Here is a 25,968-nt window from a genome sequence, read left to right on the forward strand (position 1 = left end):
TAATTTAAGTACAATGGAGGAGGGGCGCCTGGGTGGCTCAGTCCTTAAGCCTCTGCCTTCGGCTCAGGTCATGGTCCCGGGGTCCTGGGATCGAGCCCCGCGGGAAGCCTGCTTCTCCCTCTCCCACTCCCCCTGCTTGTGTTCCCTCTCTCCCTGTGTCTCTCTCTGTCAAATAAGTGAATAAAATCTTAAAAAAAAAAAAGTAAGTACAATGGAGGAAGGAAAGCAGGGGAGCAACGCGCACTCGAGGCTGGAAACAGCCCTGTGCTGCATCCGTCACTGGACTCAATCAAACAAGAAAGGGGCACTGCGTGTCCTTAAAAGGGCGCCACTCCCACCCGTCTAAGGGGTCTCCCGTTTTCAGGGGTTTTGGAGGCCAGAACGTGGATCCTTCTGACACACTGAAGGGGAAAAATCAATCTCAGATGGGGGACGAAGGTATAAGACCGGGTGGACCTCCTGCAGCTGCGGCGAGCGATAAAACGTTCTTCGGGAAAGAGCCAGGAAGAGAGTCGGCCCAGCGAAGTGACAGTCGCTGTGCCCGGCGACAGGTGCCTCAGGAAACCCTCCGCTCACAACTTTCGGGAAACCCTAGCCAGGCTCGCCCTCAGGGCCTCCGCCTTCCATTTCTCGAAGCCGCCGCTCGCCACCTCTCCCTCAGGGAGCTCATCCCAGCGTCTGGTACAGCGCAGAGACCGAGTCAACTCAACTCGCGTCCCTAGATCGGCTCCGCCCGACGATGACCCCGAAGCCTCAGCTGAGGCCTGCGGGCGCTCCTTCCCGCCAGTTCCCACGCCCCCTCAGCCCCCGCTCCCAAACCGGCGCCGCTTTCTCCTCAGCCCCAGGCCGCTCCCCGCCTCAACTCACGGGTTGTTATTACTCATTGTAAGTAACAAGCTGCTGAGGAGCCGCACGTTGGAGTGCAGCCCCGCGGCCGCCATGTCCCGCACGTGGTCTATCACATTCATCCTGCCCGGCAAGGCCGCGGGCAGCGGCGGCAGCGGCGGCAGCGGCGCGAAAAGCCAGTGGAAGCTCCTTAGGGAAGACTCCAAAATGGCGGCCTCACCGGGGTCCATGGGGTCCACAAGCGGCACCGCCCCCGGGAAAATAGGCAACTACTGAAGTGCCTGAGGGAAAAAAAAAAAAAACTCCGTTCCTTCCCCCAGGCACCCTATGAAGTGGGATGATTTGGTTTTGTTTTATTTTGTTTTGTTTTAGCAAAAGTTATGTCACTCTATGGTGCAAACTTTATTGAGGGCTTACAATGGGGCTGGGGACAAAAGGCACTTCAGTATGAATACATGCTCAATTGAAATAAGATGACTCGGAGAGAAATTTCTGTCTCAAAAATTAATAAAAACGTATGGTCACTTACCATAAATAAGTTAATATAGTAGAGTTAGTGGAATCTCCAACAGCTGGAGATAAATATTTTAATCAGGCGGCTAGGGGCAGTCCTAACTGCTTTTACAGTCGGGCTTGCGCACTAGGCTGAAGGCACCACGCCCCCTTTTCTTAGGTATTGTGTGTTCCTGCAGAAATCAAGCTTCACCCTTTGGATAGCATCCTTGAGTGCAAAAGGGCATATTTTTACCCTTAAAATGACTCACCAGCTCAGAGTGAATAAAGGCTAGGTTGAGTTTTAGCCATCCTAATATCTGTGTAGTGGTAACTTACTGTTTTAATTTGCAATTCCCTAATGACATATGAGTTGAGCATCGTATTTGCTATCTGTAGATCTTCTTTGGTGAGATATCTATGCAAATCTTTAGCCAATTTTTTTATTTGAGTTGTTCTTTTTTTTCCTATTTTAAAAAAAGTTTTATTTAAGTAATCTTTACACCCTACGTGGGGCTCAAACTCACAACCCCGAGATCGAGTCGCATGCTCTTCTAAGTCAGCCAGGAGCCCCTGGGTTGTTCGTTTTCTTATCGTAGAGTTTTAAGGGTTCTTTGTATATCTTGGATAACAGTCCTTTATCAGATACATGTTTTATAAATATTTTCTCCCAGTCTGTGATTTGTCTTCTCATTCTCTTGACCACCCCATCTCCGTTAGGAAAAAAGTACTTTCAGTAATAATCCTGAAATGAAATGACTAGTAGTGGCCAGAAAATAAACTGTGAAAATATTATCTTATTAAACTTTAAACTTCATCTAAATATGATGCTAGTTTGTGGTCCATTGAAAAAAAACAATAAGATGCCAGTAAATTTTTTAATTAAAAATAAAACCAGTATTGCAGTACAAAGGGTAAGAGATTAATACTTTTTTTTAAAGATTTTATTTATTTATTTGACAGAGAGAGACAGCGAGAGCAGGAACACAAGCAGGGGGAGTGGGAGAGGGAGAAGCAGGTTCTCCGCCGAGCAGGGAGCCCGATGCGGGGCTCCATCCCAGGACCCTGGGATCATGACCTGAGCCGAAGGCAGACGCTTAACGACTGAGCCACTCAGGTGCCCCGAGATTAATACTTTTTAAATTACAAAAATGTATCTTAAGAACTTTTATCCTACATATTGGATTGGTAAAGGAATGAATGATACAGTTTCTGCAAATTTGTCAATGGCTGTCAAGACTGATCATCTTTGCATATTTGTGTTCCATAAGCAGTATAATCAGATTTGTCAATTGCTGGAGCACAGCCATGAAAAGACATGGAGGAAATATAAGTTCATACTATTAAGTGGAAGAAGCCAATCTGAAAAGGCTACATACTATGATTCCAATTACATGACATTCTGGAAAAGATGAGACTGGGGAAAAGATCATTGGTTGCCAGAGTTTGGGAGGTTGGGAGGAATAGGTGGAGCACAGGGGATTTTTTCAGGCAGTGAAACTTCTATATGATACAGTAATGGCAGATATGTCATTAAACATTTGTCAAAACTCATAATGTACAACAGTCCGAGAAATCTAACAGTATGCCATGGACTTTGGGTGATAATGATGTGTCAGTGTAGGTACATCAGTTGTAACAACGTCCCATGCTGGTGTGGGAGGTTGATGGTGTGGGAGGCTGTGCCTGTGAAGGACAGAAGGTATATGAGAACTCTCTGTATATCACACTCAATTTTGCTCTGAAACTAAAACTGCTCTAAAAAAATAAAGTTTACCCAAAAAAGAAGAAAGAAGTGGAGAGGATGTAAAAATTGACCTGCTGTGCGTGTCAGACATGCTAGATACACCGCTGTATCTAACATACTTAGAATAATGGCTAGCACATAGTAAACACCATACAAAGGCCTGCTTTTATACTGTTTTCTACATTTGAAATATTTCGTAATTAAAACCACATCTAGGGGCGCCTTGGTGGCTCAGTCGGTTAAGTGTCTGCCTTCGGCTCAGTCATGATACTAGGGTCGTTTGACCGAGTCCCACATCAGCCTCCCTGCTCCGCGGGAAGCCTGCTTCTCCATCTGCCTGCCACTCCCCCTGCTTGTGCTCTTGCTCTGTCAAATAAATAAAATCTTTTAAAACAAAACCAAACATAACTGGCTTCAGCACACAGTTAACCCCGGGGCATCCTGCCATTAAGTGGTGAGAGAGAAGAGGAAAAACCAGCAAAAGAGACAAGGAACAGCCGATGAGGTGGAAAGGAAAGTAAGACAGTGGTGTCCTGGAATCCAAATGAAGAATATGGTTCCAAGAAGGTGGGAATAATCAGTTGTGTGTATACATCAAGTGCTAGTGAGAGGTTAAGTAAGATGTTGAGAAATGGCCATCCGGTTAACAGCATGGAGGTCACTGATGTCCTTGAGAGTATTTTCAGGGAGTGGTCAAGAGGGGATGGGAGGAGATAAAAGTGAGAGTACAGATAGAGCTTTCCTTTGCTGCAGAGCAATGGTTCTCAAATGGGGAGGATTTTGCTTCTAGGGTACAATTTGGTAATGTCTGCAGACCTTTTTTTTTGAGGCGGGGTGCAACTGGCATCTGGGGGTAGAAACCAGGAATGTTGCTAAACATCCTGAAATGCACAGGACAGACGCCCACAATAAAGTGGAGCAGAAATTTAAATATCGAGTCTAAAATGTCAAAGTCGAGGTTGAGAAACCGTTGTTGTAAAGGGAAGGAGGAAATATGTGGTAGCAGATGAGAAAAGTAGAATAAAGAGGATTTTAAGAAAGGAGAACTAACTTGTTAATATATTGATAGGAATGAAGCAGAACGTATCACTGGCTAAACAGCAGGAGAAAAGTTGATAATTTCTGTAAAGAAAGAGTGCTAAAACAAACCTGTGCAGTTGACAAACTCACAGAAAGAGTGCACAAAGCAAAATATTTATAGAGAAAAAGAAAGAGGTAAAAGAGAATCTTCTTTGGAAAGTTTTTTACAATCCTTTTTTTTTTTTTAAAGATTTTATTTATTTGACAGAGAGAGATACAATGAGAGAGGGAACACAAGCAGGGGGAATGGGAGAGGGAGAAGCAGGCTTCCCGTGGAGCAGGGAGCCTGATGCGGGGCTCGATCCCAGGACCCTGGGATCATGACCTGAGCCAAAGGCAGACGCTTAATGACTGAGCCACCCAGTCGCCCCTACAATCCTTTTTTTTTTTTTTTTAAGAGTTTATTTATTTGACAGAGAGCGAGCAAGCACAAGCAGGGGGAGCAGCAGAGGGAGAGGGAGAAGCAGGCTTCCCGCCGAAGTGGCAGCCAGATGCCGGGCTCGATCCCAGGACCCCTGGAATTACGACCGGATCAGAAGGCAGACGCTTAACAACTGAGCCACCCAGGCGCATCTACAATCCTTTTTAAAATCAACCCAAAGTAAGATTCATGGTCAAGTTCCATTAACCTAATAAAAGTCAAATCATACTGGGGCACCTGGGTGGTGCAGTTGATTGAGCGTCCAGCTCTTGGCTTTGGCTTGATGATCTTGGGGTTGTGGGATTGGCCCACATCAAGCTCCACACTCAGCGAGGAGTCTGCTTGGGATCCTCTCTCCCTCTCCCTCTTTGCTCCCCCCAACTTGAGTGCATGCTCTCTCTCTCAGCTAACTAAATAAATCTTTTTATTTTATTTATTTATTTATTTAAAGATTTTATTTATTTATTTGACAGAGAGAGAGACAGCGAGAGAGGGAACACAAGCAGGAGGAGCGGGAGAGGGAGAAGCAGTCTTCCTGCCGAGCAGGGCCCCGATGCAGGGCTCGATCCCAGGACCCCGAGATCATGACCTGAGCTGAAGGCAGTCGCTTAACCAACTGAGCCACCCAGGCGCCCCTAAATAAATCTTTTTAAAAAAGAGATCATACTGATTTTAATATTATTTAAAGAACATGTATAATGTTAAACTCACTTAGGACACTCAAGAGATATACCCAAGGGGACCAGGCCCCCTCCTTCTTATGGAATCATCTTCTAAAATGATAATTTTGGAACTGAAGGGGACTTTAGAAGTCATCTCACTTTTAATCTCCATTTTATTGGTGAGGAAACTGAGGCTCTGGGATGCTAGTTGATGTGAACAGTTACACGGCTGGCCCTGAACTTTTAGGTAAGCCGCTTAGATGCTGAATGATGTGGATACCATAGACACTGTGGAGTGTTGAAACAGATACATTAGAGGGACAATTTATAAATGTAAATGTTCTGCTTCACTTAAGTTCATTTCTAAAATGTTCAGCAGCCTCCTAAGAATGAAAATCTTTCCCAGCTGCATTACACATTTTTCTTAGATCTGTCTTTTGTACAAGGGGAAAAACACAACACTTGCAAATTGTTCTGAGGGAAACATTACTTAACATCCCTTAAGTGTCTCCTGGCAGTGACAGCCTTCCTTTCAAGTGGAAAAGTAACTTCGGGTCAAAGAACTTGGAGGGAATACATAAGGCCATCTTTCAAATGATTTCCCCCCTTTTCAGTAAAAGTGGCTGGCAAGGGAATATTCTGGGGTTCTAAGGTGTCCATTTTATTTATGAAATGGTCAGATAAGTAAGGCTAGAACAACTAACTCATTCAAACACAAATGCAAAATCAAGAGAGCTTGCCTTAGTCAGTGTTCAACTGCCATAAAATAGTTTTCTCTCGATTTTAATACTAGTAACAACCTCCTCCAAGAAATTCCTCTCTCTGATTCCCATGCTTTATTGATCAACCTTTCATTCTGACTAACCTTAGACTGATTCTCTGCTGATTCCTTCCGACTTCCTGATTCATAACTGCTGATTTGTCTCAGAGATCAGATTCTGGAATTTCCCAATTCCACTAGAAGTCTTTATTTCTATTCCTGATCTTTCACATATATTTGTACTTGCTCCTGGATTTCACCCAAGCCATCAGCTGCCCTCTCAAACTCAGTGTGCTTGGAATTAAACTCATCTCCCACTTCCCTTCCAAAGGACTCCAAGCCCAAATCCTTGTTTATGACTCCTGTCCCAAAAGAATTAACCATAGCATGCTCTTTTACACGTAAGAGTTTGGATGACAAATTATATTGTCACTCAACCTATTTTCATGAAAGGCACTGCTATTTTTCAAGTCAACTAGATTCAAAACCTCAACCTAACCTTTAGCTGCTAAATCCAATGTAGTAGAATCCTCTTTTAGAATGTCCTTCAAATCTCCCCTTATTCTTGCATTCCCAGTAACACCCACTAAAACCTTACTTCGGGATCATTAATAAAGCTTCTTACTCCCTGGTATCTCTCTCTCCCATCTTCCTACCCTCCAATGCATCTAGTATAAGTAATTAACTCAATCTTATAAGAATCCTGATTTTATCCTCTCACCTCTCTGCTTAAAAATTTAAATGTAATAATTCAGTGAATATATACAGTATTTATTATGTGAGAAGCAGTCAGTCTTGGCCCTCAGAAAGCTTCATTCATTCAATATATATTTGAGTGCCTACTGTATGCACCTCACCTCTGTAGGCATGGAAGCACAGTGATGATAGGCATGGCCCATGACCATGTAAAAAAGCTTCAATAGCAATATAAGACAGCCAGTTAGAGAGAAGTCTTAAGGGGACATGTGATGAAATGGGAAATGAGTGATTTTTTTTAAAGCACCCTAAGAAACAGGAACTTGAACAGATACCTACACACTGATGTTCATTACAGCATTATTCAAAATGGCGAAAAGGTAGAGACAGCCCACCAAGAGATGAATGGATAAACAAAATGTGGTCCATCCATACAATAGATTATTATACATAAAAAGCCATAAAAAGAGATTGAGTTCTGATACATGTTGCAATATAGATGAACCTCTAAATCATCACACTAAGTAAAAGAACCCAGTCACAAAAGGAGAAAAATTGTATGATTCCCCTTATATGAAATATCTAGAATAAGCAAATTCAGAGACAGAAAGTAGTTAAGAGGTTACCAGGGGTTGAGAGGAAGGGGAATGGGGAGTTAGTGTTTAATGGGTACAGAGTTTTGGAAATAGCCATGATGGTTGCACATTATTAGTGTAATTAATGCCACCAAATTACTCTTAAAATGGCTAAAATGGGAGATTTTATGTTATATATAAAAATTAATGTAATATGCTAAAAACCATTGAATTGTATGTTTCAAGTGGGTGAATTATATAAAATTTAAATTATATGTCAATAAAACTATTTTTAAAAAAGCACTTGAGGAGCACCTGGGTGGTGCTGTCAGTTAAGCGTCCAACTCTTTTGGTTTCCACTCTGGTTGTGATCTTGGGGTAATGAGATTGGGCCCTGCTCCAGGCATGGGGCTCTGCACTCATTGCAGCGTCAGCTTGGGACCCTCTCTCCTTCTCCCTTTGTCCTCCCCCCACCCCCTGCACTCGTGCTCTCTGTCTCTCTCAAACAAACGAATAAATAAATCTTTTTTTTAAAAGATTTTATTTATTTATTTGACAGAGAGAGAATGAGAGAGAGAGCACATGAGAGGGGGGAGGGTCAGAGGGAGAAGCAGACTCCCCGCCGAGCAGGGAGCCCGATGAGGGACTTGATCCTGGGACTCCAGGATCATGACCTGAGCCGAAGGCAGTCGCTTAACCAACTGAGCCACCCAGGCGCCCTAAATCTTTTTTTAAAAAAAGCACTTGAGAGGGGCTGAGAGTTGAAAAATAAATCAACCTTCTCCCTCAAAAATAAATAAATAAATAAATGCACCTGAGAGTCAAGTGCAGAAACTGGAATGGTTTGGAAAAGAAACAAGAGCAGGAAAAGTGATGGTTGCTCAGGCAAATGTTTGTCATGGTGGTAGATAAAAGCAAAATGGTGCCCTGGCATGGAGAATCTGTCCTGTTGTCTTGCTAATAGAATAAAATTTAAAGGTCTAAGCTTGACTTTGGCTCTCAAAAATGTGAAACATACCTCCTGCTAAGACACCTGCTTCTCTACCGTATTCTTCGCCCTAAGGTTTCCTTCACAGCAGGCTTGGTCGTGCCATGTAGCTGGCTCAGGATACCCTTTTCTCATCACCCTTCTCTCACCTGCCCAATCTGGCTCCCTTGTTCTGAAGTCAGTTAAATGCCATCTACATGAAATCTCCAACTGACCTTAGCAATAACAGCCTGTCCTTTCTCTGAGCTTCTATAGCCCTAGGCAGTCACGCCAGTCTCTGTGTTTCTTGGTTCTATCTTGTTATACACATTTCTCATCAGATGGTTAAGGTCTTGGAGAGCAGAGTTCATATTTACATTTCTCGTACGTACTTCCAGTAGCTGGCACAGTAGAACAAATACAGCAATTCCCCAGTCTTGTTGCCAGAATGCATTACTTAAAAGTTGCAGAGTAGCAGAACAACCACCTTATAATGGCCAAGAGGGACAGCCCTGGGTTCAGAAAGACTCAGGTTTAATTGCCAATTTTGCCAACTTCCAGGTGTGTGAGTTTGGTCAAGTTATTTCATTTCTGTGCACTTCAGCCTCTTCTCCTGGAAAAGGGGAGAGTGCTTGTACCTGCCACAACAGTTCTTGCAAGGGTTAAACAGGATTTTAAAATGTGAAGTGTTTAGCACACTGCCAGATTACCTATAAATTGGAACGACAGTGTAAAAAGCAAAGAGGAAAATCATGACTGATGATTTATCTTAAAATCAACACAGAACAGATGTAGCCCTAAAATTATACTCTCTTAATGAAACGCTCTTCCAAATTTCTATAAACAAAATGAACGGAGAAACAAACCAAATGGCTTTTGGTATAATGGTATCACATCCCTTTCTGGACATAGATCTGAACTCACTAAGGTCTTCAGGACTGATAATTTTGGAGAAAAGAAAAATGCAAAATAAAATAATTCTCATAAGTCTTGTTCAAGTATTTTCATGTAATCTTTCTACACATCTGATAGTAATTAGTGGCATATTAAAATGATAAATGTAAACAGGATACTTAAGAAAAGACAAGGTGACTGTCGTCCTTAGCCTATTTTTGGCTGTTAATTTTTTCTAATATTTCATTTTTTATCAATTTTTTTTAAAAAAAGTAGTCATTTAAGGTAACACATACATGACTGAATTATAGTATGTATGACTTGGAAGGGACAAGCCTTTTTGGTTCTGCCCCAAGATAATCACTGTTAACAGTTTGGTGTATGTGCTCCCATAATTTTTCCTGGAGTACATACAATTAAATCAATAAAGATGGAATCACACATTGGGGCACCTGGGTGGCTCAGTCGTTAAGCGTCTACCTTCGGCTCAGGTCATGATCCCAGAGTTCTGGGATCGAGTCCCACATCGGGCTCTCTGCTCAGCGGGAAGCCTGCTTCTCCCTCTCCCACTCCCCCTGCTTGTGTTCCTGCTCTCGCTGTCTCTGTCTCTGTCAAATAAATAGATAAAATCTTTAAAAAGAAAAAAAAGATGGAATCACACTATAATACTGTCCTCTGTTTTTTTTTTTTTGACTCAATGAAGTATACTAAGATATCTTCCCATGACAGAAGATAGAATCTTTTATTATTTTTAATGGCTACATATTTCATTTTATGGAGGTACCACAATTTATCCAATTCTCTATGAAAAGATGACTCCAGGTGTGTGTGTGTGTTTCAGCATTCAAAAATGCTTGAAGTTGAGTTGCTGTATCACAAAGAATGAACATTTAAAACTCTGATACAAATTTAAAAAGAAAAAAATTAATTATTACAAAATTGCCTTCCCTAAAGAGCCATGCATACTTTGTAACAATCTTTTTTTTTTTTTAAAGATTTTATTTATTTATTTGACAGAGATAGAGAGCACAAGTAGGCAGAGAGGCAGGCAGAGGGAGAGGGAGAAGCAGGCTCCCTGCTGAGCAAGGAGCCCGATGTGGGGCTTGATCCCAGGACCCTGAGATCATGACCTGAGCCGAAGGCAGCTGCTTAACCAACTGAGCCACCCAGGTGCCCCTGAAAGCTGTATTTTAAAACTCACTATGCTAAGGGCGCCTGGTGGCTCAGTCAGTTAAGCAGCTGCCTTCAGCCCAGGTTGTGATTCTGGGGTCCTGGGATCAAGTCCCATGTCGGGCTCCCTGTTGAGTGGGGAGCCTGCTTCTCCCTCTCCCTCTACCTGCTGCTCCCCCTGCTTGTACTCTCTCTAATAAAAAATAAAAAATCTTAAAAAAAAAAAAAACTCACTATGCTACCCTTCATGTATAATTTATTCTGGATTCTTTGGAGACTGTTCTCTTGGGTGCATTAAAAACAAACAAAAAAACAAACTTCCTACTACCAATGGAAAGTTTTTAGAAGCCAGGTTTTAGCTCTAATTGTCTGCGAGTCCCCTGCCAACACTAATGGAACAAGCACCATAGTGAGTGGTTGCTATCAGAAAGGTTCCACAATTTAAAAAAACAAACAAACAGGGGCACCTGGGTGGCTCAGATGGTTAAGCGTCTGCCTTCAGCTCAGGTCATGATCCCAGGGTCCTGGGATCGAGTCCCACATCCGGCTCCTGGCTCAGCAGGGAGTCTGCTTCTCCCTCTCCCTCTGCCTCTCCCGCTGCTCATGCTCTCTCTCTCTCTGTATCTCTGTGTCTCAAATGAATAAATAAAATCTTTAAAAAAATAAAAAAACAAACAAAAACTCATCTGTTATAATCTTGATATGAATCACTGTGGTTTTCTTTCTTTCTTTCTGACATGTGTCTGAGTTTGTAACAGAAGTTCAAACCCAAACGCCCAGAATCTGATTTTATTTTATTTATTTAATATTTTATTTATTTATTTGAGAGAGAGAGAGAGAGCGAGAAAGAGAGAACATGAGCAGGGACAGAGGGGAAGGGAGAAGCGGACTCCTCTGCTGAGCAGGAGAGCCCAACACGGTGCTCAATCCCAGAACCTTGGAATCATGACCTGATTCCTGAAGGCAGATGCTTAATCAATGAACCATGCAGGTGCCCCTGGAATCTAATTTTAGATAACAATTTTAATTATAAAACAAAAACATAAACCAATAAAAACACTCTTTTGGCTTTAAGACTGTGCTTTCATGCCTCTGTGGAGTATGTTTTTACATACCCATACTCCTGAGTATGTGAAATTGGTACTTAGTCCATAACTCAGATCTTCAGTGAACAAGATGGCTCAAGTACATTTAACTCATACATTACAATTATATTATAACCCATAAAACCAAAATGGAAATATAGTTGACCCTTGAACAACATGGGGGTTAGGGACACTGACCTCCCCCACCCCAGTCAAAAATCTGTATAACTTTTGACTCCCAGAAAACTTAACTACTAATAGCCTACTGTGGCCTGGAAGCCTTACCAATACCATAAACCATCAACTAAGATGTATTTTGTGTATGTACTTTATACTATATTCTTATAATAAAGTAAGCTAGAGAAAATGTTTTAAAGAAAATCATAAGGAAGGGAAAATAATATTTACCGTATTGTACTTGTAAAAAATCTGCATGTAAATGGACCCAAGCAGTTCAAACCCATGTTTAAGGGTCAACTCTAGTCGATCAAGTAACACCATCAAGCTCCAATTTTAATACAATTTGAAACTTAGTTCTGCATCTATATATCCTTCCCTTTGTCCTTAGCATCACAACACAAATAATCAGGGTAGCAACATGCTTTAAAATTTTTCTTCTTTCCAGACTCCTTGTAGCTAAATGCAAAGGAGACATAGCACAAGTTGCTGGACAGGATTTCTGGGAAAGATATTTAAGGTGGTGCTCAGCTGGTATGTCGTTCAGTCCTCATGCTCTCCCCACTTCTTCCTGCCCAGCCCAGAGGTGCAGGAGCATCTAGAGATGCTAGACATGTGGCATGTAAAGAAGGGTAGAGCAAGGAAATTGGAGGAGACTGCGTCTCCAATGACATCTTTAAATGGCTCCCCATTCAGGGACTACTTCCAGAAACAAAAGAAAAATAAGACACCCAATGCACTGCAAATTGGGTTTTCTGTGCTTGGGGCCAAATATAATCCCAAAGTAGATACAGAAACAACTGCCTCTTAAAATAAAAGCCAAACACATATAGGTTTAATAGAGATGGGAGGGCAGTAACTTTGTATCTAAAGGACTCAAGGCACTTTCTGAATTATCTAATTTATAACTTTAACATACCAGGAAATATATGGTCCCATAAGTATTTGGAACAACTCACATAATAGCTGCCTTTTTTTTTTTTTGAAGATTTTATTTATTTATTTGACAGAGAGAGACACAGCGAGAGAGGGAACACAAGCAGGGGGAGTGGGAGAGGGAGAAGCAGGCCTCCCACAGAGCAGGGAGCCCGATGTGGGGCTCGATCCCAGGACCCTAGGATCATGACCTGAGCCGAAGGTAGACGCTTAACGACTGAGCCACCCAGGCGCCCCATAATAGCTGCTTTTGTCAGCCAAATAATGAAAACCTCTTAAATGCTAAAAAGTGGCCAAATATAAAAGTGAATGTCACTAAGACAATAGAGTCTAGAAAGAAACCCATACATTTACAGTCACCTGATTTTTGACAAGGGAGCCAATTCAAAAGAGAAAGGATAGTCTTTTCAACAAATGATACTGCAAAAGAGGATAGCTGTGTCCAAAAGAATAAAGCTGGACCTCTACCTCACATCATATATAAAAAGGAGCTCAAAATGGATCAAAAACCCAAATGTAAGAGCTAAAAGTAGAAAACACTTAGGAAATCAATAGTTAGGTGTCGACTGATGCTTTGGATACACTATGGTTCTTTAGACATAACACTAAAAGCACGAATGACCAAAGAAAAAATAGACAAATGATAATTCACCAAAATTAAAAACCTCTGTGCTGGGGCACCTGGGTGGCTCAGTCAGTTGGACATTTGCCTTTGGCTCCGATCATAATCTTGGGTTCCTGGGATTGGCCCCGCATCAGGTTCCCTGCTCAGTGTGGAGTCTGCTTCTTCTTTTCCCTCTTTCTGTCTCTCCCCTCCACCTGTGCTCTCTCAAATAAATAAATAAAATCTTTTAAAAACAAAACAAAACATTGGGGCGCCTGGGTGGCTCAGTTGGATAAGTGTCTGCCTTTGGACCAGGTCATGATCCCAGGGTCCTGGGATCGAGTCCCACATCGGGCTCCCTGCTCAGCGGAGAGTCTGCTTGTTCCTCTCCCTCTGCCCTGCTCGCGCTCTCTCTCAAATAAATAAAATCTTTAAAACAAAACAGAACAAAACAAAAACCTCTGTGCTTTAAAGGACGTAAGTGAAAAAACCCTATAGAAATGGGGGAAATTTTCTGCAAATCATGTATCTGATAAGGGCCTAGTATTCAGAATACATATAAAGAACTCTTACAACTCGACAAAAGATAAATAATTCAAGTTAAAAAATGGGCAAAGAATATAGGTATAGAACCAAGAGAAATGGAAACCTATGTCTTTCCACAAAAATTTGTATAGGAATGTCCTGCAACATTGTTCGTAACAGCCCAAACTTGGAAACCATCCAGATGTCCATAAACTGATGGATAAACAAAATGGGATATAAATATATATTATATATATATAAAACTACATATAATATATATAATATTCCATTGTATGTCCAGTGTGTATACTGGAATATTATTCAGCCATAAAAAGGAATGAAGCATTGACACTGGCTGAAACATAGATGAATCTTGAAGACATTATGCTAAGTAGAAGAAGCCAGATATGAAAAGGACAAATGTTGTTGGATTCCACTTATATGAGGTGCCGTAATAGGCAAATTTAGAGGTTGAAAGTAGAGTAGAGATTACCAGGAGCTGGGGGTTACAGTCACCAGTAGTTTAATGGCTAGTGTTTCTGTTTGGGGTACTGAGAAAGTTTTGGAAATGCATAGTGGTGATGGTTGCACAGCATTGTGAATGTAATTAATACCAGTGAACTACACTTAAAAATGGTTAAAATGGTAATGTTATGTATGTTTTACCACAATAAAGAAAAAAGGAAAGGAATGGAGAACTATTAGTTCTCCACTATTAGTAACATGGATGAACCTTGAGAACATTATTCTAAGTGAAAGAAACCAGAACAAAAAGGCCACATGTTATATGATCCCATTATGCGAAATGTCCAGAAGAGGCAGATCCATAGAGACAGAAAGTAGATCAGTGGTTGCTGGGGGCTGAGGGGTGGGTAGTCAGGGGGAGAGGAAAAGAATGGGGGGGGGGGTGACTGCCATTGAATTGTATGTATGTATGTATTTAAGTAGGCTCCACACCCCCAGCATGGAGCCCAGTGCGGGGCTTGAACTCATGACCCTGAGATCAAGACCTGAATTGAGATCAAGAGTCAGATGCTTAGCCAACTGAGCCACCCAGGCACCCCTGAATTGTACACTTTAAAAGGGTGAATATTATCTCAAAAAATTTTTAAGTGAATGTCAAAGATAAGCAATAAAGTTTTTTGACATGGAATGTTAGAAATTTCTTTATTCTTACTTATTTTTATTAAGCACCAGCTTAATACTGCAGAAAATTTCAAATCACCCATTTTTCCCTCCCTCACCCAAATTCTTGATAAAGAGCTCTTCAAGTGAAGACATGCTCTCTTCTCTCTTCTGTATAAAACTTTATCAAATAAAGGCAAATAACTGTGTACATCTTGCTGTAAAATGCTGCCCACGGCTGTGGCAAGTGTCTGCTCAGGCTCCTTTCACTGTCCAGGTCCTGAAAGACTCTTGTTCATGAACTGCCTCTTCACAAAGCAAGTCCACCACTAGCAAGAGGGGATAAAACAGAAGGAACAGTGGTGGTCAAATCACAATGCAAGTTCTAGGTAAGGTCAGAATAGGAATTTATGTAATAACAAAATTTAATCTTGGTCTGTCATCCCTTATTTTATAAACTTCTTGACAACACGTTAAAAAATGTTTTTTTGACTCACAAGTCAAAATAATGACGACAAAAAAAGTAATACATTTAAGATATCTCACACAGAAAATCTGCCCTATGGGTTTACAATGCCCTAACATAAGAACAACCAACCAAAAATGTTTATTATATGCAATTCATTATGTAGTGTGACTCAGTGAATCCCTACCGTGTAGTTAAGCAACACTGCAATGCAGAAACTCAAAGTATTCTCGCCATAGAAAACCTTAGTTTGTTTAATAGTAGCTACATGATAAAAGGTTATTTACCAACTAAATAGGTAAAGAAGAGGGTCTTACCTTGCTAGGTTTATCATTCTGAGGGTCAAAAACTTTCTCACAAAGTCTCAGTCCAGTCTCTTGTCTCAGCTGCTGTAAGTAGGCCCTCATCACCTCTAAAATAAGGAACAGGCAGAACAATAAAAAAAATCCTGAGAATGCATCCCTCATGTGCTGGTCGCTGGTCTGCACAATGACGTTGGCAATACACTTCTACACATTCAAACAGGATTAAGAAACAGAAATGACAGTCCCAATGGTTTTATAACTATTTTGGTTCAAAAGATTCTCTATGTGTTATACTTGTTACCAAGAATCTTTTTTTCTTTTTTTTTAAGATTTTATTAGAGAGAGAGAGAGAGAGAGCACGCAAGCAAGGGGAGAGGCAGGCAGAGGGAGAAGCAGACTCGCCACTGAGCAGGGAGCCTGATGTGGGACTCGATCCCCAGACTCTGGGATCATGACCTGAGCTGAAGGCAGTGGCTCAACCTACTGAGCCACCCAGGTGTCCCGCCAAGAATGTTTTGAGAGAGTGACTGGTAAGATATTATCCGTGCTATGATTCCACTCTCGACGTGTACACCAATCAAGACAAGCAAAGAAGGGGGGTAAAAAGTCAAATGGAGGAGATCTTGTGCCATAGAGAGGAAGGAAGAAACCCTGTTCTTACCATCTTCCTGTTTGTTTGCAGGTTTGGCATAAATTGCATTAAGTGGAAAACCAGGCTCTCCAGGAATGGGAAAATTAGTGATTCCCAGCGTATACATTTCTTTTTCACCTTGGCTTTTGGAATTGCACTAAAAAAAATTATACACACACACACATACTTTACAGAGAAAAGGATAATAACATCCAATTTGTAATTGTTTTAGTCTAAGTAGATATGCCTGGGATTACTAATGTATTTGGGTACCCTTCTGCAATCTAGGGAAGTCTGTGGACTCCTCAGAATAATGTTTTATTCATTTATTTATTGTTTTACTTATTTATTTAAAATATTTTATTCATTTATTTGTCAGAGAGAGAGCGTGCATGAACAGGGGGAGCGGCAGAGGGAGAAGCAGGCCCCCCACCGAGCAAGGAGCCTGATATGGGACTCGATCCCAGGACCCTGGGATGATGACCTGAGCCAAAGGCAGATGCTTAACTGACGGAGCCACCTACGCATCCCCAGAATAATGTTTTAAATGAATTAAATAAAATACACAAAATTATAAAAGAAATCAATTATGGTCAAACACAGTAATTACAGTATTAAAAAGCCAAATTTATGACACACACATGCATGTGCTTCTTTATTAACACAATGGGCCTAATAACTAAAATTTGAAGTAGTAATGAGTGAAAATAAAATTTCAAAATAACTTCAACTCTAAATGTAAAATGAAAATGCTGTCGGGGCGGGGAGCCTGCTTCTCCCTCTCCCACTTCCCCTGCTTGTGCTCTCTCTGTCAAATAAATAAATAAAATCTTAAAAAAAAAAAAAAGGAAAATGCTGTGATTTTTCCTGGAGAAAAAGTTACAGGTATGGCTAATGCTACTGTGGGTTGTTGCCTACATTAATAATTAAAGTAAATGCTAAATCTCAGTTACAAGTTAGTGAAAAGAAAGACGTAATCTTTTTCCCACTCAAGCTCATGAACCGTTGAATTATATCCTTGGCTCAGAGGTTCTTAACCTGGGGCTGAGGAAGATTTCTGTCTTGGGAAAATACATGCAAAGCCTTAAAACACCAGCCCCTTATCTTCTCATTAGTCAACTAAACTACTGTTTAGAATCCACATTCAGATTTTCCTCTTAGGTACATGCTCTAAGTGGGAGGAAGTATTATCTACTTGTCCTTAAAGTCTCAACAAGTCCAGATAGCTGGGAGGGTGAACATGTATCAGTATTGTGTTTTTCTGATAGACAATCATCCAAGTTTAATTACCTTCTGGAGTTTCTTTAGACACTCAGAAATGTAGAGAGTTATATATATCAAGGTTCTATCAGCTTCATTCTGCAGGGGCCGGGGTGAAGGGGGGAGGAGGAGGGAGGGAGGAACAAAAGTTAAAAACAGTCCTGATTAAAACATAACTATCACGTGTAATAAATGAATTCAAGCTTTGTCTTTTGAGTATCAACTGAAAACTGTGCAAATGTAGTTCCTACAGCATCAACAGTTCCCATTCGCCAAATGCAGTCTTCCCAAGCCACCTTTCTGTCCACTCCAGGGCAGGGAGCCACCTCCTGCCATCCAGAGCTGTGGGGCGGCCCTGCCTCTGGGTCCCAGGATGCTGTGCCAACAGCCCCTCCCTCCGTGTAGGAAGGAGAGTTTAACAGAGCTGCTTGGAAAGCCTGAGGTGTACCACATGGTCGGCTAACTTTTAAAACCTCCTCACTTCAGGATCTCTGCCGAGAACAAAAGCACTCCTGACTCTAAAGGAGGAAACAGCTATTTCACGTGTTTCTTGTTCCTGAAGAGCTCCAAGAGCCCAACTCTTGATCTAACCAAAAGGAAAATGTGAAGACTGGAGGTCAGATTTTACACAGATTTACAGTTAAAAAAAACAAACAAACTACACCTGCCCCTATTTTTAAGGGCATAGGATATTCAGGAGAGAATGAAATGTGGCAGAATTACATTTATTTACACCTACTACACACTTAGACCGAGCATTAAATACAAAAAACACCATGAATGTCATAGGATGTTTAGACTACAACTTGTAAACCAAGAGCCTGCAAAAAAGATTTCACACCCTTTTGATTCCAAAAGGTCAAAGTTTGTCAAGGAGAGGCTGAAGTTCCATATTCTAGAATATTATCAAGAAAAGTTGTTGACATTCCTGTAACTTGCTCATAGGATGAACTCAGAAAAGTTCTTTTTTTTCCTATTTCTCCCTCTCCTTTTCTGCCACCCTCCTTCTAAACTTCCTTTTGACCTCATTCCTCACAAGAGCTAAGAGCAGAAAGGAAGAAAAGGTAGCTGAGGGAAGGGTCAGGATCACTGAACTTTATTTCTCCATCTCAGGTCCAGGACATAAAAATATATAAAAATAACATAGCTACAATGTAGAATTTTTTTTAGTTTTGGACTGGTACATAAGAAAGCACATAGTAGGTGCTTTATTAATGTTGAATGAATAAAAGCGTCTAGATCATGGGTTGGCAAACTTCCTCTAGAGAAGACCAGATATTAAATATTTTCGGTTTTGTAGGCCAGTCTTTGTCACAACTATTCAACCCAGCTGCTGTGGCATGAAAGCAGCCATAGACAATATATTACAAAATGAATGTGGCTGTGTTCCAATAAAACTTTATTTAGAAAAAGAGGCAGCGGGCCAGATTTGGCCCTCAGGCTATAGTTTGCTGATCCATGGTATACACTTTGGAGGAAAAACGAGAAACTAATACTGATACAGAGTCTAATACTAAGTACTATTCTGGGTTTTTAAGGTCATGCAAACTCATTCAATTTTATTTACTCCTCAGAACAACCCTGACTGCCAGGTAGATTATTATCCCCATCAGAATACTAAATTAAATATTAAAAGCTCTGTACTTTACCTTAATTTCATAGTTTTTGAAGAAGACATTGGCCTTAAAATAATAGATGGCTTCATCCACAATATCTGTATCTTTTGCTAAACAGGACACAAGGGGAGAAAGGCAGAGAACATTAGCTAAATGTAAAAATAACACTTAACAAAGCTATAGAGAAAAAAAAAAAACAGCTCCATGGTCAAAAGTCTTGGAGTTGAGTGAAATAAAATGAGGCCATTGAAACATAAGGTCTTCAGAAACAATTTCTAGAAAAATAAGCACATGGTTTATTCTAATAGCTCTACTGTTTTTATAAAAAGTCTACTCATTAGAAACAAATTAATCAGTACAGAAAAAATATTTTATTGTCACCCTAAATCTCACTACCTAGAAATAACTACTATTAACATTTCGTGAACATCATTCCAGACATCTCTCAATGCACTTATAAAAATAGACTGAGACAGACTAACTTTGATAAAATCCTGTTTAAAAATAAAAAGTGTTCAATGTAATTTTATATGAATTAACATACTGCAGTTTCAGGGGGGAAAAAAAATCTCAATTGTCATTTAGGAACACACTGGGTTCACACATACGTCTTTCTTTTTATGAAAACTGTGACTTAAAATATACTTGTACAAGCTGTTCTAGGTGGCTGGAGACTGAGAAAAGCCAGAAATACTGTTGTGACAAAGATAGATCTCATTATACAATTTCTTGGGCAGTTTTTTGTTTTCCTTTTCTTATTTCAAAAAGGTCAAAATCCCAGGGTCTTGATATCCGGCAGGCGGCTGCAGCAATGCAGAGACAGTTTTGTTTTTGTTTTTCAGAGAGTTATTTATATTTCTTGTCCATAACCGCTATCCCTCTCACACCGCAGAAATGCAAAGTAATCCTGGAGGTTTAGTACTCTGAGTTAGCTGTCTTTAACCCTGCTCATTCCCCTGCTAAAGAATTTCAACAGAATTCTAACTCTAGACTCCTCTGTTCTTGCAATTTTCTTATCTGCAGAAAGGACACTTCCTCAGAGGATTCAGTGTTTACAAAACCAGTTAGTTCTAAACGTAACAATGTGGGGGTAGGGGGTGGGCTACAAGATTTGGAACCTAGAAGGGTGTTTGGCACACAAAGGTGTTAAAAAGGTGTCTGATGAATGTAAATAAATGAACCTGATTAATGCTAACAGTTATTTAGCTCCAGCATAGGCTTGTACTCCTTCATGATTCCAGTTCATTCTAATCCTGCCCCCTGGGGAAGAGTAACAGGTCATTCCCTGTCTACAGAAACCATGAAGATCTGGTTTCTTGGGGTCCTGTTCTCCCTCAAGGGCCCATGAATTGTTGCAGAGGTGGTAATTAGATAAACTCCATCCTTGGTCAATTGCATCTTCTGATATGCTACATGGTATTCTGTAAAGATCTGGAAGGATTCTCAAGGAATCTGGGACAATATTATTTTTTAATCTTTCTTTGCACTGTATTTCTTTTAGATTATTTTTCTTCTTTTTGGTCTTTTTTTTTTTTTTTTCCATCTGTTCCTTTTCCTTCATCTTGGATTCAAGTAAAAACTGTGGTGATTTACCAAATTTATTTAGTTTACTGAACTTTCAACTGATGTTGAAAACAAAATTAAAAAGAGGTCACGTCAAATAGTCTGGCAGAGGATGAAGATGGGTCAGTACAAAATTGGTAATGAAAACCACGGTCTTAAAAACATTGAATGGAACTCTGATGCAGATGCTTGAATGGAACATGGTGCAGGGAAACCATGTCTAATATAATACAAATTATACTGTTGGCAGAACATCTCAGAATGTGTCAGAAGAGTCTAAAAAGAATGGGGCTTTCTAAACAGTAAGAAATGGTTCGAAAAAAGAGAAAGTGAGTACCAAAAAAGAAAGCAAAGATATAAAATTGAGAAAAGCAAGAGAAAGAATGTGTAATGTTACACAGGACACTTAAGATTTAAGATCGAGGTACTGCTGAAAATGAAGATCCTGAAGAATGAATAAGGGAAGTAGATATAGATGGGGTAAGGGGTTAAAATGTCTTGGGTTTTTTTTCTCCAGCCTTATGACAGAAAAAGGATGGGGACATGGTATTCTATAGAAGTAGCAGCATTAGATCACTTTGTAAGAACCAAGAGTGATGACAGAACAGTGTCGAGAATTAAGCACATTTCCTCTTCCCTCTCAAAAAAATATCCAAGAGAACTCAGCAGCAATAATACACTTTCTTACTCAATACAACATACATGACCTTGAAAGGCCTAGAGGGGCAATATCTATCAAGCAAACAGAAAATACAAGAGCAGTGTGAGACAGAGGACTGAGCTAAGAATTTGCCTGATGTGATAATGTCAGAGAGTTGCTAGATGTTTCCTACTAAAATCTGAAAATAATGGAAAGAAGTTTCAACTTACTCTCTCTAGGGGCAGGTCCTTTGAACTGACTTCTGATAGGCAACAGTGCCATGTTTCCAATGAGTTTGGTGTCAGGGTCCATGAGAGAAGAGTGGTAAGCCTGTAAGGTCAAGCCAGGTAAAAATACGGAGACAAAGAGAGCAAACGTCAGCGGGGCAGACAAGTAACATTTTTACAACGGAAAAAAAGAGGAACCCACCCAAGACTAACTAGGAGAGGAGGAAAAAGGGATGGTAGCAGCGATTTCCTGGAGCTGGCTTTTACTGCCTCATGAAAACTGAATGTTAAATTTTGTTTTGTTTTTTTGTTTTTTTTTTAAAGATTTTATTTATTTGACAGAGAGAGATACAGCGAGAGAGGGAACACAAGCAGCGAGAGTGGGAGAGGGAGAAGCAGGCTTCCCGCAGAGCAGGGAGCCCGATGCGGGGCTCGATCCCAGGACCCTGGGATCATGACCTGAGCCGAAGGCAGACGCTTAACGACTGAGCCACCCAGGCGCCCCAAGAAAACTGAATGTTAAATTTTGAGCAATTTTTAAATTTTTATTTATTTTACTATTTTATTTTATATTTTTTAAAGATTTATTTACTTGAGAGTGAGAGAGCACAAGCGGGGGAGAGGGGAGCAGCAAAGGGAGAGGGAGAAGCAGGCTCCTCACCAAGTAGAGAGCCCAATGTGGGGCTTGATCCCAGGACCCCGAGATCATGACCAGAGCTGAAGGCAGACGCCTAACTGACTGAGCCACCCAGGCACCCCTTGAGCAATTTTTAAAATATTTTTATTTATTTAAGTAATCTCTACACCCCACATGGGGCTCGAATTCACAATCCTGAGATCAAGAGTTACATGAAGACTGAGCCAGCCAGGCGCCCCTAAATTCTGAGGAATTTTGACAAATTTTGAGGCAAGCTGTTGTTAAACACAGCCATTACTAAAAATTAAATTATATAACTTTGTGATTAATTATATTAAAAACAAAGGTAATACTCAAAATTCATTACTTCCTATTTTAAATTTATTTATTTTTTTAAGACTTTATTTATTTGCGAGAGAGACAATGAGACAGAGAGCATGAGAGGGAGGAGGGTCAGAGGGAGAAGCAGACTCCCCGCCGAGCAGGGAGCCCGATGTGGGACTCGATCCCGGGACTCCAGGATCATGACCTGAGCCGAAGGCAGTCGCTTAACCAACTGAGCCACCCAGGCGCCCTACTTCCTATTTTAAAAAATTATTTTACTATTGTCTGTGATCCTAAGGTTATTTATAACTTTTGTATCTTTGTGGCGGAAATACTATGCAATGGTGTGCTACTGTGCATCTTCCAATTCCATGTTCAGTGACATTACATTGGTAACTGATGGGAGTATTTACACTATAGAAATAGGCAGACACTATAATAAATCAGGAGTACACTGCCCCCCCCCGCCCCCCCAGCTATAGTTAAACCAGAACTCAAGCACTGGCTTTTTAGTTCTACCACTTCCTGGCTATGTTTGACCAAGACATCACTTTTCTTCTCTTAGCCTGTTTCCCAATTTATAAAATGAAGAGTTATCTACTGCCCTCATTGGGTAGGTGTGAATTAAAGGAGCAGGGGAAATCGAATTTATGAGAGCAATCTGTATGCTGATTCCTAGTTCTGCTTTTTACAAGATGTCTGGCTTTTTAGTAACACAAGAAGCATACCTGTGCTTCATTCATATATTCACATATTCATTCATCCACCAAACGATTATCAAACACCTTCTATGTGCAAGGCATGGTGATAAATGGTATGCAAGACCAGTAAGATCTCTGCCCTTGAAGAACCTTCAAGCTAATGGAAGAGGCAGGTATTAAATAAGAAGTCACAGCAAAGTCCAGGAATGAGCACAGGACTTTATAAAGTCCTAGCTTAAAATCTGACTTTACCACTAGTACCGAAACCTTGGGTAAGTTACTGTACTTCTCTGAGCCTCAATTTCCTCCTCTGCAAAATGGGAACAATGAGTATCTACTTCACAGGGTCACTGCGAGGATTAAACGGGATAATTTACATGCAATGTGTAGCTCAGCGCCTGTCTGGCACGTATCAGGCATCGAATGGTACCAACGGGATTCATTAAGTAAGTATCTCTAACTATGGCTTGCTCCTTTTTGTCACAGGTATGCTTCATCTAAAGCAGCCTCCACTCTCACCTTCACCAGCTGTCTTGTTACCCATCTATTTCCTTCATCACATTTGTCACTATCTGAAACTATCTTAGGGGTGCCTGGGTGGCTCAGTCGGTTAAGCCATAGACTCTTGATTTAGGCTCAGGTCAGGATCTCAGGTGGTGGGATAGAGCCCCCCTGGGGGCTCCGGGCACTGCGCTCAGCGGTGGAGTCTGCTTGTCCCTCTCTCTCTGCTCCCCCGCCCCCAGCGTGCTCCCACTCTCTCTCTCTCTCTCAAAAACAAACAAAAAAACCCAACAACTTTAAAACTATCTTTTTTCTTTATTTCCGTTTACATGTTTGTCTGTCTCCCCATTAGAAGGTAAACTCCTTGAGCGTAGGGATTTGTTGGCCTTATTCACTGCTGTGACAGTACTTGGCATGCAGCAGGTGCTCAGTAATATTTTTTGTGTGAGTAATCACGTTACTGAAGCTCCTTTTCCTCATCTTCAAAATGGAGACCATGATGGCGATAAATTCACCCCACCAGACTGGCTGTCAGAAATGAAGGACAACCAGACTACAGTCAGTTTTACTCCTGCTCTGATGCACACGAAAACAGAAACATTTGGAAACCAGGAGCGGGCCCTGCATCCGCTCCGGCGGCCCCTACACCCAGCAGCGAAGGGTGGCCACCACTGCCGGGGCGACAGAGAAGGAGTCCGGGAAGTGGAGTATGACAGTGATAAGCAGCGGGAGGGACCCGCCCCCTGGGGTTGAGGAGGAAGTGGGCCTGCGGCGGGGACAAAAAGAAGCCGGACCCCAGACTTGAGAAATTAAAAATAAAAAGCACAGCCCTTGGCTTCTCAGCTCTAGCGAATCTTCGGGGATCCTGCTGGAGTAGGGGAGTACAGAAAGAGCGAGAGAAGGGGTCGGCACTGGAACGGAGGGGGCGAGAGGGGACGAGGCAGCCTCCTCTGCACGCTCAGGGTCTCTGGCCCACTCTGCCGCGGCCCCGTCCCCCCTGGCCGACACCCCCGGGCCGACCCAGTCCTACAGCGACCGGCCCCCTTTCCTCGCTTCTCCCCTTCTCAGGCCCCGCTTCTTCTCTGCCCTCCTCCGCCCGCTTCTCTCAGCTCACGCACGATTTCTCGCTGCTCCCCCCCAGCTCTCGCCATCTCCCCACACCGCGAATTGGGCCCCGGTACCGGCATCTTGGCGGCGCTGGTGTTTCAAGATAGACGAGGAGGTTGGGGTTCAAGCGCGGCGCTTCCGGTCCGGGGGCCCGGGCGGGGTAGGCGGAAGTTAGGCGGAAGGGGAGGGTGAGGGGAGGACGCGGCACTTCCGGTCCTGCTGTCCCGCCGCAGGCAGCTGCGGCTGCGCACAGTCGAAGGGACAGCAGAGGGCGCCCGAGCACTAGGCAGGGGCTGAGTGCTGCGCATGCGTAAAGGGTGCGCGAAAATGGGGCTAGATTTTTGGGTTACAGAATCCTTGGTTTTTCCTCAGAGTTCATTTTTTCAGTGAATCATTCTCTGGATCACGCTATTTTATTTTTTTTTTTATTTTTTTATTTTTTTTAAAGATTTTATTTATTTATTTGAGACAGAGAGAATGAGAGAGAGCAAGCACATGAGAGGGGGGAGGGTCAGAGGGAGAAGCAGGCTCCCTGCCGAGCAGGGAGCCCGATGCGGGACTCGATCCAGGGACTCCAGGATCATGACCTGAGCCGAAGGCAGTCGCTTAACCAACTGAGCCACCCAGGCGCCCTGGATCACGCTATTTTAAATTCAATCCCACTCCACTCCCCTGCGTCATTCTTATTTCCCTCTTTTTTCCTTAGTTATGATTCTTTTATTATTTAGCTTACTTTTGGTATTTGTTTCCCCATCCATGTGAACGTCAAAAAGGCTGGGATTTTGTCCGTTTGGTACAATATTGCATCCCCTGCGCCTGTAATAGTGATATACGTAGTAAACATCAATAAATATTTGATGAGTGAATGAACCCAACTGGTTCGTTCTGGATTTTACAATGGGTAAAGGGGAGCTCTCTGAGAAGGGATTTATGTATTACTCTGTACTGCAGGTTTTTTGCGTGTAAAAACTGAGAAAGTGGACTCTGGGTTTGAATCCCAGCTCCAACATTTACTAGCAGTGTAATCCTGGGCAAGTTAATTAACCTCTCTGTGCCTGTTTCCTGAAAATGGAGAGAATAGTACTTACCTCATTGTTTCATGAGGATGAAATGAACTACATGTAAAATGCTTAAAACTCACATGCCTGGAACACCCTAGAAGTTCAGGAGTTTTTTACCTATTACTAGAAAGCACTTCATGTGTTAGTTCGCAAACTGGCCCTTCTAC

At 41.7% G+C, this 25,968-nt stretch overlaps 2 protein-coding genes across 5 annotated transcripts in view; both read right to left on the reverse strand.

Moving 5' to 3' along the window:
• The window catches only part of ANAPC7 (anaphase promoting complex subunit 7), a 45,799-nt gene extending 44,727 nt beyond the window's left edge, over positions 1-1,072 (reverse strand). For 2 of the 3 annotated variants that reach the window (XM_064578347.1, XM_045887688.3), the window contains exon 1: positions 868-1,072. In XM_064578347.1, the coding sequence (XP_064434417.1) occupies positions 868-968 (101 nt within the window). In that variant the 5' untranslated portion in view covers positions 969-1,072. The remainder of the gene's footprint in view (positions 1-867) is intronic. The other variant, XM_045887689.3, reaches the window with a different exon arrangement.
• Positions 1,073-12,887: 11,815 nt separating this feature from the next.
• ARPC3 (actin related protein 2/3 complex subunit 3) lies at positions 12,888-24,971 on the reverse strand. Of its 2 annotated transcripts, none has more exons than XM_045887685.3 (7): positions 24,815-24,971; positions 21,474-21,573; positions 19,074-19,150; positions 17,455-17,523; positions 16,195-16,321; positions 15,546-15,640; positions 12,888-15,091 (listed from the first exon to the last, which is right to left on the reverse strand). In XM_045887685.3, the coding sequence occupies exons 1-7, from the start codon at positions 24,818-24,820 to the stop codon at positions 15,029-15,031; spliced, it is 537 nt and encodes a 178-aa protein (XP_045743641.1). In that variant the 5' UTR covers positions 24,821-24,971; the 3' UTR covers positions 12,888-15,028. The 2 variants fall into 2 exon arrangements, with proteins under 2 accessions (XP_045743641.1, XP_045743639.1); XM_045887683.3 differs by having other exon boundaries at positions 24,752-24,911.
• Between the last annotated feature and the right edge of the window lie 997 nt (positions 24,972-25,968).

This window comes from Mirounga angustirostris, unplaced genomic scaffold (genome assembly GCF_029215605.1).
Source record: "Mirounga angustirostris isolate CCGP_5_RB_7025 unplaced genomic scaffold, mMirAng1.0.hap1 SCAF_14, whole genome shotgun sequence".
NCBI lineage: Eukaryota > Metazoa > Chordata > Mammalia > Carnivora > Phocidae > Mirounga > Mirounga angustirostris.